Source organism: Cynoglossus semilaevis, chromosome 4, assembly GCF_000523025.1.
Source record: "Cynoglossus semilaevis isolate Cse_v1.0 chromosome 4, Cse_v1.0, whole genome shotgun sequence".
Taxonomy (NCBI): domain Eukaryota; kingdom Metazoa; phylum Chordata; class Actinopteri; order Pleuronectiformes; family Cynoglossidae; genus Cynoglossus; species Cynoglossus semilaevis.
In genome coordinates, this window is record NC_024310.1 from 13,755,123 (window position 1) to 13,770,470 (window position 15,348).

Below are 15,348 nucleotides of genomic sequence, written 5' to 3' on the forward strand. Positions count from 1 at the left end.
TCTGTACAGAAGTGTTTACCAGCAAACGGTGAGGAATCCCAATCCCACAGGTTTATCTCTCCAGTGAACAGAGGAGTTCACACACAGGTCTTCCAGCATGGAGCTGTTGTTAACAAATTTGCGCTCACACAGACCAGAACAACCCGGCGACTCTAAAGAAACCTCTCAGTGTTTACTTATGTGAGGAGCACAGATTTTTAAACTCAGGCTGTGTGTAACATAATCAGTTCTCCAAACATCCCTCCATTTGTTCCCAGAACAAACAAACAGAAACGCTGTTTCCTCCCAGCTCTTAAATTTATCATGGTGTTACACTCTGCTTTACCCACAAACTGTTGGGTTCTTCTGGGCAATTCGTGATTGTTCTCACACATGGAACCAAACTGTGTGCAGGTTCTCATAGGTTATTGGACTAAACAAAACCTTTCTTTGGTTTGGTTGTTTGTGGCAGCCGTGTTTTTCCTTCTTCTAAATGTACTATTTTCATCATCTTCATCATCAAACAGCATGTCCAACAGCATCGTCGAGTCCCTTATTTGTCCCACAATGGGGGAATTTACATTGTGAGTCGCTATTAAGTACATGGTGGCGACTTATAGGATACCACACAGGGGGCGCCATTAGTGAAATGAAAGGAACTAAATCTGTGAGATTAAATACAGTAGCCAAAAAACAAAAACAAACTACAACTGCTCAGTAATTCTATAACCTATATATTCACAGCATGTAACCATAAAATGTCAGACTAAACCGATCTAAATGTGTGAACGTTAAATTTGTAATTTCTTAACAGATTACAGTCATTTTTTTAATACCACATATTAAAATCCCTGCTGGATTCTTAAATCAAAACAAAGCTAGTTCAATATATTTACAAGTATAAGTATATAAAAAAAAACATTGGAGCCATGTACGAGACAGGTAGATGTACTTTATTCCAAAATGTGGGAGTAGTCTGGGTGTAGCCTGAGAATCCATAATAAAAACAACTTTCTCCCTCTGGCACAACACTAACTCCCTTACTATAGGTAGGATATTGTCCAGAGAGGCCTAATCAAAGGAGGCTGGTTCTGGGTGGTTCTTCCACCTGTGGAACCTGATACGCCACGAGCTTAGAGTTTCTTTTGCCCGGGGCAGATCTGGGTTTCAGCCGAGTTTCCCCAACCCCTTCATTTGTGTCAGGAGGGAGGAGCAGATCAGACTTTCTCACAGACTGTAATGACACATTTACTCACAGGTGACTGGGCTGCTGCTACATAAGGTGTGTTTACTCACAGGTGACTGGGCTGCTGCTTCACACACCTTATGTGCTCAGTTAGTGTGGACTCAGGCTATTTGTTCTGGAAATATCTCATGTAGATGAACAACCTCCTTATTATGGGAAACTGCTGTGATTATTGACTTAAAGTAAATGCGTTCTTACTTTATTTAAGAGGCAAAGATTGATGTTTAAAAAAACTAACCAATTTGCTTTTTAAAACACAAACAATGTCAGAAATCTATGGCAGCAATAGACACTGTTATAAAGGGAGTAGTTCACTAGAAGTCTATGGTCGGAGTTCCGTTTCTAAAGTGCGATTCTTCATCAGAACTCGCATACCGTACATAGGTACCTATGTCACTCACCTTCATGATCACAGTGGTAACATCGTAATATAGGACATCAGAAGACTCCGACTTACGCCTAGGAGACATAATGAAGGGCAAAAGGTTCCCAAAAAAACCCCAACCCAAACGACAGTTTTGGGAGGAAACCATGGTTTACAGAAAATCACACACATATGAGGAGGTTGTGCAACAACAGAGTCATCAGTCACAGCCCTGGTTTGAACCTGTGACCTCTTCTTACCTCCATGTTAATGAGTGGCTACTGTGAAATTTAGAGACACATTTTTACAAATGATAGAAATGAATGAAGGCTCTGTAAAACAGAGGAGACAAATGTAAATGTCCCTCAACTCCAGGAACCGATCAGCTGGACTTGTGGGCTGCAGCTCTGTCCAGAATCAGACAGCTGTAAAATTCCATCACCTCTAACTCTGCTTCCTAACTGCTTCTGACAGCTGTTTTCATGTGAGGTAACAATGGTGGACATCACACGGGTCACAGTCTTCGACAACACTGTTAACAATAATATCTACCCCTAAAGCGATGGTAAATGCAGCTCCTTCGTCGGGTCACTGACCTCAGGGAGAAATAAAATATATGTTTTATTTTAGATGCTTTTTAAAAAAAAATAAATTAAGGTCAGCTATTGTGGCCTCCCTTGCTAAACACACACACTTGCCACTCGCAGAATGCGCTTTTGCATGTGTGTGGGTGGATGTCTGGCGTCTTTCCTCGATTTCATCTCTTGGATCTTATTTTACACATATGTAGACAAAGATAGAAAAACCACAGAGGATATTTTTCAGCAGCCCACGGCCTCTCTGGGCAGCCCGTGGCCCAGGGGTTGAAAATCTGCCTTGTGATCATAAAATGCCAGATTAAATACCAGTCCCGATGGGGCTGTGGTATGTTGAGCAAGCACCATAAATTGACAACTCCTAAAGCACAGCAGAGTTCAGCCCACTGGCCCTGGCTCTTGACAGATTATTGTGTATGTATGTGTGTATATCTACAGTAAGAAATAAATCTGCTTTTTTTTTTTTTTATTCATTTTAAGCTTCTGTAAATAACAGTAGAAAAGGAACAAATATAAACAGTTGACAATAAGTCAATGTGGTACCTATTTATTACTAATAAATTATTTGAACAGACTTTATATATCTATACACTATATATCTATATATTTTCTTCTGCAAGGCCATATTGTACAGATGGTTACCTGAAAAAAGGTACATTATTTATTTATTATTTTTATAGCCTTCTATGAAAATAAAAAAATGCTCCATTCAGTTACTGAATGTCTTTATTTGAACACACTTATAAATTCAGTCAAAGGTTCTTGACAATCATTTTTGACAAAATATTATTCAACATTTAGTTTACAGTCACACTATTGTTTGCTATGTCAACCTTACTACATTTATATGTAACTCTGTGGCTGATCGCAGTCATTTTAAAATAACCTTTCAGTATAAATGATTATGAAAGACGTTCGGGTGTATACAATTATAGTAGATAATGTGTCTTTCATCCAAGACTGTGACAAAACCAAACTCTAATAAATATGGAAGGATCAGCAGAAGAGAGGAAATGTGAATAAGCTGTGCCAAATCATGTGTCTCACACATGGACATGAAAAACATTCCTCTGCAGGAAGAATCTTTCAGCAGCTCCAGTCTAACAGTACTGGAATAACTGCATCATTTTCATTGGTTCCAGGGACTGAACATCAGATTGTAGTACAAAAGTACAGAAATGTACAGAAATGTAGAGTAAAGTACAGATATTGCTGTGGTACTTTATACCATTTGCCTGTCGAAGTTACCAAAATCCTCTAGTTAACAATGTAGTATTACCATGTGGAAGACTGTTCCAACAGCCTTCAGCAGCCAGCTGCTACATAATCGCAGTATATTAAACTAAATTCATAGATAGAATTGGGCTAGGTTGATAATCGGAACAACTGTCCTTGTCCCAAAATGACCTTGATAATTAAAGCAGGCTAATTATAATAATATACTATAATAATGTAATAAAAATGTACTGGTATAATTAGTTTAAGCTCTAATCTTCTAAACTCAATCTACAGGATGGGAGGGTAATTAAGATTCTACACCTAGAACGTCGCACCTTCACATGAAAGTCATTCGCGTAGCGTGTTAGCGGCGCGCACCTTCACATGAAAGTCATTCGCGTGCGGCAGACAAGCTCTGAGCATTTTGGCCTGCAAGGACGCACTGTACTGTGGAGTATGTTAGCCACATGTTAGCACTGGCAGTAATCATCAAGTCAGTCTTCACCAAGGCTAGGAAGGACCAAGCTAACAATGTTAGCACCCTTAGCTTCACCTTCTTTTTGAACTTCTCCAGCAGAATTAAATGCTGTAGGCATTACTGCCACTAATCAGGTTTATTATTCTCTGGTTTTATCTTCGCCATTTCTCAGTCAAATGTAACTGAAACCTGGCTGAACACGTGTAACAAGAGCTTTCTGTTACGCCTCTTAAAAATCACTGAGCCTTAAAATGATTCTACGGTTATTTGGTGAGGGTATCCTTTATACTAAAGCTTTAAAGTCCTGCTATATGATCTTGACTTTACTCAGCAATTCAACCCAAGGTGAGGCAGTCGCATGTTCCACCTGTATATGCGTTTTTTTTCTGAGCTGGGTTGAACACAGATGGTTATTCTATTTTTAACTCGGCTTCAGAGGGCAACATTTCGGGCAAAATTCCACTAAAAATTAAGATCCGTCTGCCGGGTTAATCCTTTCGAATGCCCGTTAACCAGAGCAGGTCTAGAATTACATGGCCTATTTATTCATCCAATTTCCACTGAATCACCTCAGTATTTTTTTGCAAATGTTGTTGACAGTCACATTTGGCCTTAGCTGGTGGCTGGAAATGGAGAAAATGTATAATAGCCAAAATCTATAATAACTAACAACTTCAGCCCTAATTCAAAATGACCAACAACAGAAAGCAAAAACCCACTTAAATGTGTGTTTCTCTCTGCTGCAGTATGAAAACTCACATATTTTGTTGCTAAGAAGCAGGTCACAACTTAAGTCAATAACAGACGAAGGAGAGAATACAAATATTTGTACAATCAGACCTGCAGTTTCTATATAAACTATATTTGTGTAGAGGGGTGACTATATGTGTTCCAGAAAGATTCATCAACATGTGATTTACATATTTGGATAAAACCGAAATAACATGGAATGAATGGTTACTGATATATGACGCAAAAGAGTGAATTTCAAACATGAATTTCTGCTTTGAGTTAAATGTAAATTTCCATTGAGACATGAACATGAAATCAGCTTTTTGGATCTGTCCTGGAGGTGAATCTCGTCTGTGAAGGTGGTCACATCTTTTGCTGTGACAATATAAGGAGCAATGCTTTGGTTCCCATGGTAACCAGGAAGGTGAAGGAGGGCTCTTTTTTTTAGGTGTGTGCTGTGTGTCAGACAGGGGTAGCAGTTGGCAGAGACTAAACACAAACAGAGAGTGCTAATTCTCAAAGAAAAAAAAGGCAGATAGATGTGCCGCTCACATTTATCGGATCTTTAGAATGAAACCTTTACCCCTCATTGTTCTTTGATCTGTGGTGCTTCTGATTCAGTAAAGAATTGATAAGGAAAAAAAAATAATGCTGAAAAAATGTCCCCAGTGCCTGACTATGAGCCTAGTTCTGGGCCGTTGAAGCCCACACTCGTCAATTTCTCTCTCAGCTTTGTGGATGTATTTACTTGATTTCATCCAAAAGCCCTGACGTCATGTTGCTCCCTTTGTTTCAGCTGCATTGTTAAATCCTTCAACCTCATGCTGTTGCTCCGAGCAACAATGAGATAAAATAGCACTGTGATTTTTAAGGAAGGAGAAGAGAAAAAAAATAGGATCAATAGCAATTTATTAGATTTTCTTATTATTTTGAGCAAAAATGTACGAGCAAAAAAAGATTTTCTGAATTAATTGAAGCCAAAATAGTGTTGTACAAAGAACGTGACCGATGAATAAATAATTTCAAATTCATATAAACAGTATATATGACAAAGAAATACATGAGACAGAAACTTGTCCAAATGATCTCTGTTTCATCAGTTCAATCTCAGACTTTTTCATAGCACCACAACCCTTCTTAGATTTGTTTCTAAGGACTTAAGAAAACAAACACTCCTTTAACCTCAGAAACCCGCCCGAACTAACCGTCTAGACACTTACTTCCGCTTTTTGGATCAATAGCTGCTCTGTGTGTAAACAAAGGAGATAAGACAGTTACTGCTGTGTTAACTCAATTGAGAGCAGGCTGAAAAAAAAACAACACAAGGGACTTACTGTACACAACCTAGTCAATGAGCTGCTTAGTCCACGATATAGGACAAGGCTGTATCAGAGCAGCTGACCAGAGAAAGATGAAGGAGAGCCAAGAGGAAGGAAGGAAGGAAGGAAGGAGGGAGGGAAGGAAGGAGGGAAGAGAAGGAAGGACGGGAAAGGACAACTTCGAGACAGGAGGCTGGTCAGTGATCTTAGCATTGACGGGGAGCCCCTGTGGATAAATGGCGATGATTGAGAGCGTGTTTTCTTCAAGTGCACAGCTTAACTGCTCCTCCAGCACCTGTTCATCTCCACAGAGAAGCTTTTCAGGGAGGACAGGTGCCTCGGAAGCGAACTTCCTCTCGCTCTGAGCTCCCAGCTGCTCATCTTTCAGACCTCACATTCATTCTGTGTCTCCTCTTCAGCTGTAAAATCACTGCCGCGTTCACCTATCTGTGTGCTTCTTCAAAAGAACACTTCATCACAAACCAAGCCTTGACTGAGGGTCACATTATATTTTCACATTAGGTCAACAGAACGTGAAAAGAAATCTTCTCTAGAGAGACAGCGAGAAAATCACTGAAGAATACAAGCAATGTCTGAATAGATAGCACTTGTTAACAATACATTTTAAATTAATAGAATTAATTAAAATTGAAGGTTTACTAAAGTATTGACCTGCCCTTATTTTCTCTACTGTTTGCCTTGAAAAAGCAAGAAAAAGAATACATTTTTCTGCCATACGGTAAAAAAAAAAAAGACAAAGTTGTGTAAAAAAGGCGGAGAAAGACACAAAAAAGACAATTAATTATATTAACTTTAACTTTGTTAAGCGTACTCCAATAACATTAGCAACCTGACTTGAACCTGACCTTCATCGTGTTCAAATTGAACACATACAGGCAGGGCAGCTACTTGACTCTATTAGGTGATCCTTAAACACTTATTACAGGATGTAATTACTGATCAACAACAACTCCATAGTTAAGGTTTAAATCTATCTTGTCAGGTAACTGGTTGTGAGTGATGAGAAAACGCGGAAGACACTTAGCTAACCTGAATTATCTCTGTGTTTGTTACTATAATCATCATGATGACATTTTTGCTTTGATAAAAGAAGGAGTTGCACTGTCTTAAGGGTTTACAGAATATGATGGGGTGCCCAGAGAGGAAGTGGTGCTCTATGAAGAAGTGGTAGAGAAGAATGTGAGTGTGGTGCAGGACACGTACAAGTCCTGTAAGACAATAGTTAGGTGTTCCGCTGAGTGATGAATGGGTTTAAGTGTGGGGTTGGGATACAACAGGGATCAACACTGAGCCTCTTTTTGTGTGCTATGGCGACAGACGGGCTGACAGATGAGGTCGGGTAGGAGGTTCCATGAACCATGATGTTTGCAGATGACAATGTAATTTGTGGTGCGAGCCGGGAGCAAGTGGTAGAAAACCTGGAGAGGTGGAGGTTTGCTTTGGAGGGAAGAGGAATGAAGGTCAGAAGGACAGAATGTTTACCAAAGAGTGTAAACAAGAGTAAGGCGAGTGGAAAGACAACGCTAAGAGGAGTAGAGGTGGTAACGGCAGATGAGTTCAAATACCAAGGATCGGCCATCCAGGGTGATGAAGAGTGGACCGAAGCATGCAGGCAAAGTGAAATAGATGAAGACGAACGGCAGGCATGAGAATAGAAGCTAAGTTGGAAGGAGAGGTTTACAAGACAGTAGTGAGACCTGCTATGATGTATGTTTTAGAGACAGTGGCTCTGTCAAAATGACAAATGGTGGAGGTGGCAGAAATGAAGAGTGTGGGATTTTTGATGTTACAGTAGAGGAGGCAGGAGATGGGGTGAGAGGAAGGCAGATGATCCACTGTGGCCACACTTGAAAGGAGTCGGAGGAAGAAGAAAGAAGAAGAAAATCCCTAGTTTTTGGTAAGGTTAGCCAGTGTAAGCTATGGGCTTATCCTTGAAAAAACATTTAAGCTTTACTGAAAGAACTAATTAACTAAAAACATAATCAGCTCATGAATCCACAATGAAACATATTACACTAATTAACAATTCCTCTAATTACATACTGTAATATTAATAAGAGCTGCAGAGTCTCTGAGTCTCTGTGCTGCACAGACATGCCTCAACTTGTCTTCTCTTAACGCAACGATCTCAAAAGTTTTTATCCAAACAAAGAGGGAACACATTCCAGCTACTGAACCTCACACAGGCTGTACGCTGCCAAACACAGACCACGCTGCTGCTGGAACGCAGCCCACTTGGACCACATGTGGAAAGCATGGCTTGTGCTTGCACATCCCTGAGTATGACTGCTATGTGAAGCAGCTCAGAGAGAAGTTTGGCTGTAAAAAAACAGAACGTGTTCTCTTTCTTAACTGACCATGTGTGATTGGTGTGTGTGAAGGTGTGTAGTGTTAGACTTTCAAAGTCATTTTTATCCAGCCCGCAAGATTTACACAGACAACACCCTGAGTACAGAGATTGCACAGATTACAAAACTGTTTCTTCACGATCCAACCAAGATTCAGAAGAACAAATGACTCTTGTTAAACTAACTTCAATATGTATGTTTTCTAGTTCTTTGATAGTGGATTTGCAAGACACTGAGTAATTAGCAAAGAGAACCTGTGGCTGTATATTGTGCCGATGTGTTTCAAATTCATTAACAAGCAGATTATTAATTAAACTTGCAAAGACCAGAGATTTTTTTTTCCTTTTTTTCAAATCCATTACCATTTTGGATGCAACATTCAAATGCAGCATTGGCTTCATGTAGAGCTTCCTCTGATAATTCCATTCAGTATATGGCAGAGCTTTCATGATGTTCTACAAACTACACACTGGCATCTATACTCACATTTACAACAGTAAAAATAAACACAATGTGTGGTCTCCAAACTCACACACAGTCAGGGTTCCGGCAGACTCTGGGAGTTAGCAATAATAAACATGTCAGAACAAAACAACAGCGTCATTGGGTCTAAAGATCAACTTCAAAGCTCTTTTGCCCATATTGATTATTGGGTGTGTTAGACAGAGAGGTATGACAGATAAAGGAAATTAAAATTCAACTAACACTGATCTATCTATCTTTTCTTATCACACGTCTTTATAAACTTAGGTTAAGACATTTCTTAAATACAAATGCTTTGGGCAAAGTCTATGGCCTGTTGTTTTTGTGGAGTTGAAAGTGACTTCTTAAAGTTTTTTATGTGAAGTAGTACAGTAGGACAGTAAGTCTGTAAAAAGGATTGTTACGGTCACCATTCAAGGTTACTCCACCCATTCTGGACCAATGTCTATGGACAACCGTAGGCGATTTATTTCTGTTTTTATCTTTTGACTAAAATACTGTTGAGCCAATGACCCTAACCTTTAGCAATAACTCTACATTAACTTAGTTAATTTCATTTGGTTTTCTGTTTTCTCTCTGGACAACCTTTAGCCTTTCCCTTTTGTGGCTCTCTTTTAAAATTAAATTTGTCTTAAAGGTTTGAATAAACCTCATTCATAAATTACAGTTTTCAATGTACAGTGTGAAACACAAAACTTACATTCCATGAGCAAAATGGGGAAATCCAGTGAAGAATTTAAAGTACCCCTCTTTGACATTCCTGGTCACAGCTGTTATGCTCTGTTACTATTCCAATCCCATCAGACCCTTGTGTCTGCAGCTGTGTGAAATGGTCTTAACACTTTCTCCCAGAACTGGGCCGTCACAGCTGCAGTGAAAAGCATTTTGACTTCCTCTCTAGAGAAATTCAACAATTAACCTCATCCAGTAGAAATGTCTGTACACATATTTGTCCATCTCCGGGGAAAGAAGGATCAGAGGGATGGACACGATGTAAAAATGTACATTTGCACAAATGTACAATTACCTTGATGTAGCATGATGAATAAAAAGAGGCCGATAGTTTAGAAAGCTGTGAAATTTTTCTCTTTTTTTGTCATGTGGGTTGTGTACACAATGTTTATTTTACAGCCAACAAGAACTTAGACCAAAGTCAACAAACCAGGTATACTGGGTTCTCTTTTTTCTTGAAATATTTTCCAGAAATATTTAACTAGTTTAAAGTACTGCAGTACCAGCAGTTGTATACGGTTATAAAATCAAATAATTTAAATAAAGTGACAAGTTTCAATGTAAAACTAGGAAATAATACTGAAAAATGAGCTTGGAAAAGCCATCACAAAGACGCCCAACGTACAAAACATTGGAAAGAGCACTAGCAATTCAAGCACTTCAAATATGTACCAAAACATATAAAACCCACATTTCTCTTATGTGTACAAATACAGTATAAAGTGACTGTATTCTCTTAAAGATAAACCTTTGGCCCTATTTTATGAGCACATCTTGGAATACAGCACTGAGCACAGTTCACACTGAGGGAACAGTTCAGACACAAAGCAGAGCCAGTGCTATGGACACATAGTTCTGGCACTGAATGCTGATTTCCCAAGTGGTACCAAACGCTGTTACAAATACTGTATAAATCTGTTTAAAACCCTTTTAAAATATCCCCCCTTCATTTATAGCATATATATATAACAAAGGTTGAGTCCTATATATATATATATATATATAACAAAGGTTGAGTCAGGATTTTCTCTGATTAATGTCAATAAAATGTTTAGCAATGTTTCTTCAAGCAAAGAATGAAGCATCTTTCTTTTATTCATTTGGTTTGATGTGATGGTTGGTTCTGTGTGGCTGTGACAGTCCAAGTTAACATTAAAAGTAAGTTTTTTTTATTATTATTTTTGATTTATTCCAGTCTGACAAGGCCTAAGAGGTCCTCACACAGGGATGGAGATTTATGCCAGCATCACTCTATGAATAGCTCACAGTGATCGCTGTTCTCAACAGAGAGACAGTAACTCACTGAAGATACCCTCCCTCACAACCAGGAAAAAAAAAAACTAATTCTGCAGATCTGAACCCAGAATCCTGACACCTGGTTGGGCACCTGTGGAGAGGCGCCCAGAGTTTTCCCTGTGACGAGCCTTAGGGACATTCACGCTATTGGACACACAAAGTCATTTATCAGCCAACCATGGCACCAGGCCCATTCAGGATACAGATACTCAGTGAGACATAAAGCCCCAATTGCCTCCAGTGTCAGAGTGACACAATGCTGGGCACCAAAGTTACACAGCTCAATTTAAAGGCCTTAAAGAAAACAGTCTGTCAGAGCAGTTCTGTGCGTCCTTATAGAACAGCTGCATGCACAAAGAACCATCTAAAAAGAAGCACATGTTCCAACAGTCAGATGCCAAATGCTGTGTGTGATCAACTCTGTCCTCTGATACATCTGATGCCTCCTTCTTATAAAAGAAAGCTGCTGTAATACTAACTCAACAAGACAGTGTTCACATAAAATCAGTATTCAATCCAATTGAAAAGGCTTTTTTTTTCCAACATTCAATTCCTCAGTAAAAATGTTAATTTGCATTTAAAAAATACTATTTGGCGTGTTGGTCAACTGAAGCCCTGAAATTTTGACTAAAACTCGACTAATCGCGGGGGTGTGAAAGGCTCGGTAGCCTAAATTAATTATAAATAAACATAAAGGCTTTATATTAAAATCATTTTGACCTCATTATTTTGCAGTGTGAAAGCATGGCACAAACCTTTGACACACTGTCGGCTCTGACAGTGTTCTGATTGATGATTTCTAAATATATTCTACGTCAACTAGTGACATCAGCACAAGAACGGTTGAGGAATTTTTAGACAATTGTTTTTGTCATGTTATAATAATTGACAGACAACATCATTTTGCTGTGTGCACGTCTTCACCCAGAGACTGAACAAAGGAGCTCTGCTCTGCAGCCGAGACACAAATAGACTATTAACTTAAAATCTTTACACTTCAACACAGAAGGCTAGACCGCTTAAAGAAAAAAAATGTATTAACTGTTAGGGGTAATCTGAAAACACCCATTAGCACTGAAAACACCCATTAGCACTTGATACTTCCTCCACCTGATGAGATTAACACGCCCCCCCCAAAACAATAAATCGCCCTGTCAACAGGGAGATTTTATTCCTACTTTCACATTTATCACAGTTTGTCACGGTGAGTATTAGCCTAGTGATAGTTTTGTTTTGTTTGGGCTTTATTTTTGGAAATATTGACACGTATCAAGAGGTACAGATTGATGTCACAGGAAGATAATCCAGTAATTTAAAAAAACGTATTAGACAAAACAAAAAAGACAGAGTGACAACAATTCACTGACACCAGACAAGCAAAACCCACTCTGGCCTTTAAACAGTGAATAATAGAGCTCAGATAAATCCTTGTATTTGCCCACTTCAGAGCCCTTTGTGCCTCTGGAGAAGTCAGTAAACTCCACATGACTACACGGAGGTCTTTAGGAAGACCCGTCGGAGCTGAACACACCAATTACACCTCTGTCACAGCAGTGGCCCACAGCACTGCATCACACAAAGAGACAAACTATGTCACTCCTCACTGGCTTTTTATTTACAGTACAGTTATTCTCAGAGATCGGGTTAAGACCACGGAAATAGAGACAAAAGACAAGAAAAGATTTTTTAATTTGACTTTTGAATCGTCTCATAAACGTAGACAATAACACTACAGTGGTTACAGCATCAACTCTCTAAAATAATTTTAATTTTCAATACGTTCAAGATCTACGTCTATCTGTTAAGAATCTTTATAAAAGTCTGCACCAGATGAATAATTAGATTCCAGGTCTGGAATGATAGATAGATTAAACTGAGAAAGGACCCCAGTCGCATGTCATTTTATGTAATTCTTCTCATAAGGTAGTATAACTGAAAACAAGCTCATGTTCAACTTATAACAGAGTCCAACAAAACCTTAGGGACAGACTGACTTTTAAATTGTTCTTTGACAACAGCGCAGAGGCTGTCGCTGCTCCTGCTGCTGTTGTTGTATATGTTGTTTATGTATACATAAACTTGTCACTATGAAGCGACCCCTATAAAGATTGGTACTACTTTTCCAGTAAACATCAGCTCCCCACCTGGTAAATATTTGCTGCTACAATTAGCTCAAACTACACACGGTGTTGGGTTAGGAATGTCTTAGATATGACATGGTAAAATAATTCCTTTGTTGCCACACTAACTTCCCTGGCTATTACTTAAGGAAGTAAGTGAAACGTCTGAGTCACAAAAATACAAATACAAATCAATTTTCTTTTTCTTCTTTTATTTTGGATGTTGAAAAGTTCTTGGTGGGTAACAAACCCCAACAACTAATCTATAGCACACTAATGATTTTATCTAATCCTCATGGATTCCAAACAAGACCCCATTGACCCCACCACCACAAAACTACTTCAGTTACAATACTGGGGAGTCAAACTCAGCCCTGCTAGGGGCACAATCCCAGACAGGGGTCCCATACAGAACAGGAGCTTCTCAGGAGGACAGGAGGAGGACAAAAGACACTTCATGGAAATTTGCCTCATCTCACGTCACGTCTGGTTTGTGTTTCAAAAAAAAAAGAGAAAAAAAAGATAAATTCACACTACTTTTAAAGAACAATTGCCCTGTTAAATAAGATTATTCCATGTCAAAATGCAGAGAGATTATCCAGGAGTGATGCTTTTGTGACGTGGTAATTTGGTTTAGTAAAACAGAGGTCTTTTGCAATATTTTGTAGCTGATATATATTTTCTAATTTTAAAATTATTTGCTAGTATTTCATGATAACTTTCAAAATAATATGTAAACATACCCTAAAATAGAGGTACACACAAAAGATGCATGTTGCTACCAGTGCAGAATATTCCAAATTCAACTCAAAACAGATTCAAAAGATCTCATTGTACTAATATTTGTATAATAATACTAAAATATTTGTAATAACTTGTTTTCTTTATACTCATTTGTTTTAGGAAGAAACCTTTTTTACACGTGAGGCTGGCAAACACGTGGACTAAAATCACGTGACCCACATGTAAACAAGTCTACCATGATGAAAAAATGAAAACACTTCAATACAGCCCATAATTTATTATTATTATTCTTTTTACATTTTTTTGCTGTCCCGGGGTGTTTATTTTTCCGAACCTATCACGTGACCGCGGCAGGCTAACCACAGACGGACCTTTTCGATAAATGCAGTCAATTTATAAAATTAAACGTATCATACTGACTAATATTATGAAAAGAATAAATTATCTTTTTCTTACCATTGTCTGTGAACCACAGTTCAGTCTCTGGCTCTGTGGCTGACTACATGATTTATATGCAAGTATTGTGTTTCTTTGACAGGGCGACATTTTTGCATTGTTTTCTAGACCTTTCCAAATTTGCTGTTATGTAGTATGAACCGTTTATAGAAAAACAGTATTAATTGTTGTAATTGTGCACATTTTCTAAGAGAAAATCCAGCAGAAACCGTGTAACCTTTGTCATACATATAAATGTACACACAGTAAAGCTCGTAGTAGGGATAATGCCATGTTTTGCCGTCACTAAGGTTCAACGATTGTGACAGTCCTGCTATTGTCCTGTACCTCGGGGAAGAAAAAAAAACAACTACCTGCAACGACAATGTTTACACTAGCTCGACCGAAACTGAACCAGGCTGCAGCCTGTGGTATCGACGAAGAATGTCAGCCTCTGCATACGAGTGTCAATGTGCAAGGGTGAATATCGGTGAGGAAAGTTTACCTGAGGAATTCCTGCAGACAGGTGTCACAGAATCGGTGACCACAGGTGGACACCTGAACCGGTTCCCTCATCGCTTTGCTGCACAGCGGACACTGGAAGCGCCGCTTCGGCTTCTCCAGAAACTTGTAATCGAACCCAGGCATGGCGGTGGGGATCTATCCGATGATGGTGCTGCTGCTACCGCTGAGGGAAAATCTACAGGGCCTGTAAACGCTGACCGAGGTCTTGCAGCAGAATTGAGAAATTCAGCCGGAGCGTTGCTTCAGTGAATCGACAAAAGAAACGGTGATAGCAGGGTTCATTTTACATCATGTCCCTTCCGCCTGCTAATGATTCCGAAGGAGCAGTCCGTCTCTCTGCTTTGTGTCCTTTATCTCCTTCAGCTTCTCCTCTCTTTCTTTCCTGTTTTTTTTCCCTGCTTCTGCTGCAGCCTTCGAAGGCTTAAAGACAGAAATGAAAATAGTTCCTCCTTTTTGTCCCTACTGTCTGTCAGGGATCCAGCGTAGCCGTAAATGCCGCACTGACACAACGAACGACAATAATTGAAGACCAGTCTGTTTGGTTTGGCGAGGCCACGCCCATCAATCCACCCATAAGCGTCACTCCGCCCATTGAGTGCTGACAGGAAGCTGTTCAGTTTGATGGAAACTCTGACACGCATGTCATTAAATCATAATCGTAATCTAATTGTATTGTCCGTAGTAAAGATAAATACTACAAACTGTACATATA

The 15,348-nt window shown here is 39.1% G+C and overlaps 1 protein-coding gene across 1 annotated transcript in view; it reads right to left on the minus strand.

Annotated features, from left to right (window-relative positions):
- The window catches only part of traf4a (tnf receptor-associated factor 4a), a 24,681-nt gene extending 9,488 nt beyond the window's left edge, over window positions 1–15,193 (minus strand). Inside the window, exon 1 of the mRNA XM_008309396.2 lies at window positions 14,617–15,193. Coding sequence (XP_008307618.1) covers window positions 14,617–14,759 — 143 coding nt within the window. The 5' untranslated portion in view covers window positions 14,760–15,193. The remainder of the gene's footprint in view (window positions 1–14,616) is intronic.
- Between the last annotated feature and the right edge of the window lie 155 nt (window positions 15,194–15,348).